Source organism: Bactrocera dorsalis, unplaced genomic scaffold, assembly GCF_023373825.1.
Source record: "Bactrocera dorsalis isolate Fly_Bdor unplaced genomic scaffold, ASM2337382v1 BdCtg330, whole genome shotgun sequence".
NCBI lineage: Eukaryota > Metazoa > Arthropoda > Insecta > Diptera > Tephritidae > Bactrocera > Bactrocera dorsalis.
The window spans coordinates 2450-5626 of record NW_026038381.1 but is presented as its reverse complement, the minus strand read 5'-3'; the positions used below and the strand labels follow the sequence as shown (position 1 = coordinate 5626).

The 3177-nt window shown below is 37.0% G+C and overlaps 1 protein-coding gene across 1 annotated transcript; it reads right to left on the bottom strand.

Annotated features, from left to right (window-relative positions):
* Window positions 1-1609: 1609 nt before the first annotated feature.
* Window positions 1610-2538, bottom strand: LOC125775260 (zinc finger protein 830; the record flags this gene model as incomplete). Its single annotated transcript, XM_049462187.1, is given in 1 exon segment — window positions 1610-2538. A coding segment is annotated over 1 exon segment (789 nt). The 3' UTR covers window positions 1610-1744.
* Window positions 2539-3177: the final 639 nt, after the last annotated feature.

Here is a 3177-nt window from a genome sequence, read left to right as displayed (position 1 = left end):
CATTCTAAAATAAAGAAAGAGCACAAAGAAAATTGTTAAACACTTTGCTGCAGTACCGTAAATTGAGACACATGCCGATATTGGAGACATACTACGCGCATGTGTGTGTGTATATATACATACATACATATGTACATATGAATATGTATGAAGGTAGAATGAATTGCGAATATCGCTAGCAGCAACGCAATCAGAGTGGAGCAACATGCCAAACGAAGAGGAGATAAAAACAAAGGAAGAAAAAGTGCAGTGGGGGGAAAAAGATGTTGACCCAAGGCAACATAAAACCTCCCAAGGGAGGCTTTTTTCATAGAGCGCAGAAGCTTAAGTGAGAAGAATCAAATTCTACGTTTCTAGCTTGTTGTTGCTCAGAAAATAGTAGCAACAACAAAACATTGTTATGTGCCAGCAACAAATTCGTGCTGTGCAATAAATGCGTTCGACTCGTTCTTTGTTGGCGATAAGCACATACATGTATGTATGTATTCATATACATATGTACATACATACATACATATACATATGTACATATGTATGCATGGTTAGATTTGTCTGTGCAGATGTGCAATATTGCCAATATTTGTTTTTGTTCTTGTAAATTGACTTTTCTTGTTGGCTGGGTGGGTCACTGGCCTTCAAGAAAAGTCAACGAAATTTACTCCAATGCAGCAAAGCAAAAACAAAATTGCTTGTGGTGGAAAGTGAGAGCAACAGAAATTCAAACAAAAACAACAACGTCTACATAAGTATATAGAAAGACAATGCAACAAGGAGATGAAAGCAAAAACGCATACAAACAATAAAAGAGGTCGTTACTTAAGGGTCAAAGAGACCAATTAAGAGACGCGTACCAATAAAGGATAAAATTTTATATCAATAATTACTTTTTTAATTCATCTAAGATGTAATTTTTGATAACGCGCCTTAATATATGCAATACATTTCATTGCTGATATGCAATTGTTGCCTACATTTAGGGTGCTTGTAAATAACATCGAAATTTCAAGTATTTCAAATGCTGTGCATTACATTGTTAGGGCCGTTTTCTGAATGTCTTGTTAGCAGCCATCTGTCTGTCAACTTCTGGTTAAAAAATGGTTCGTTACTGAAAGAACGAGTCTTGGATAACTAACCGGAACTTAACAATGATCTTTCCTTACAAGTTCCTCGTAATACGATATAACTAGGCAGTAAATCAGAGCCTCTCTCTCTAATTCGACCCAAATTCAAGCAGGCCCTCATGACATTCGTTTTTCATAAATCTACATCTTGGTATAAGCTGTTGTTATTGTAAAACATATAGATTTCTAAAATAATTCAGAGAAATGTTCCTTCTGTTGACGTAAATCCGATTAGAAGCCGAAAGATCGTTCCCAAGATGTTTGAGTTCAGTATGAAATGGCCGAATTAGTTGAACCACGATCACAACTTCAGTTCTCTCTTCCAATTCCGAGTTTGAATATATTGTTATTGTAAACAGTTGTCAAATGATTTTCCAAAATTTTTAATAAATTGTAGTACTTACGAAACTCCGTTCAAGAAGTACGTTTTGACCCCTATATCACGATCAAACTAAATTTTGTACCTTAAAAACAATACTTTAAAAATCTTTGTTTCATATTGTATCTTAAAAATTATTTTATTCCATCCTTGAAGATCTTAACGAACATAACATATTTGTTTTACATACATATTTATGTTAGTAAATATAAGATCAGATCAGATAATCGCTCACAAAGTGGTTTTAAAGAAATGACTTCGAACGCCAGTCCGAAAATTCAGAAGTTGCTGCTGTCTCATCATCACTTTCATTCTCGTCAGAACTGTGAGTTTCGGATTTGTGGTCTTTATTTACGCTAAGCACACCCTTGCGCGCCTCCAAATTCATATACCTGGACCAATGCTTCATTTGATCGTTGATCTCATCCAAGTCACGATCAAAGGCCGATTCCATTTGCTCACCAGCAATAATGGCAACAGACACAGAGGATGCTTCACGAATTTCACGCTGGAAACGTTCCCATTCATCTGCTTGTGGGTCCTTATATTCTGCATTACGAATTTTCGCATCCTTCACGGGATCGTCAAAGAACTTCTCTGGCAACAAAGTGTCTACGTTATTGGCGGATGCGGATTTTTCAGTGGTGACAGGTGTAGGCGCCGCTTTTGGTACAATTTGTTGTGTGCTTTTGAGACTTTGTTGGACTGCAATGACCCCTTTCGGCGTTTCTATTACTTTTGTGGATGGTTTTGGCGTTTGTGTTGTGACCGTGGACAACTTCGTAGTCGCTTCCGGTATGCCGCCTTTAAAAGTTGATTTTATTTGCTTTGCAATCGTTATGCGTTCCTTGTGCAACTTGGAGTTTACATGTACCTTCCATAATGTGGCCGATTTTACAGTGACTTTGCAAATAATGCACTCAATTTGGCCATTCGCATTTGTCTTCGCCAGTTTCGAATCGACTTTATGCTCGGTTTCGGCTACTTTCGTTCTTGACGACAATCTTAGGCGATTTTCCTGATGCCGCCCCATTTTCTGAAAATTTTTACGCACGCAGTTAGTATTTGGAGAGAGAGGGTGGGAATATTTTATTTTAAAAAATTAAAACATTTCGAATTTCGATAAAAAATTAAAGCTAGAAAATCCACAATGGTGCGTTCACATAAGTAAGTACATGTGCCACCACCAAAAGTTATAATTGCATGTGTGTACATTTGTTCGTCCAATCGCTGGCATATGAGGCAATTGCGGTTTGTGCCCTGATAACTGCGACACAACACAGAATTTCAATGTCGCATCAAATCCACAATAATTACAACGCAATCACAGTCGAATGAAAAAAAAAACAACGTAAAACGCACTACAATCAGTGAGCGCAACGTGGCGTGACGCAACACAATCATTTTACTTCAAAACGTGAAGTGTGAACGTGGTGGAGACGGGCGGCGCATAAGTGCGACCCGCAAACACTACAAATGAATTTGTTTATCAAAAGCGAATAGCAACACGTATTTACTCGTACTACGTATAAAGTCATATATTCGCAGAAATACAATAATAATAAATGTATTCATAAAGAAGTACATTCATAGATTCATACATGTATGTATGTATGTATGCATGTAAGTTCTATGTCATAACAATGGCGTTAATATTTCTATTTTCAACAAATTTGT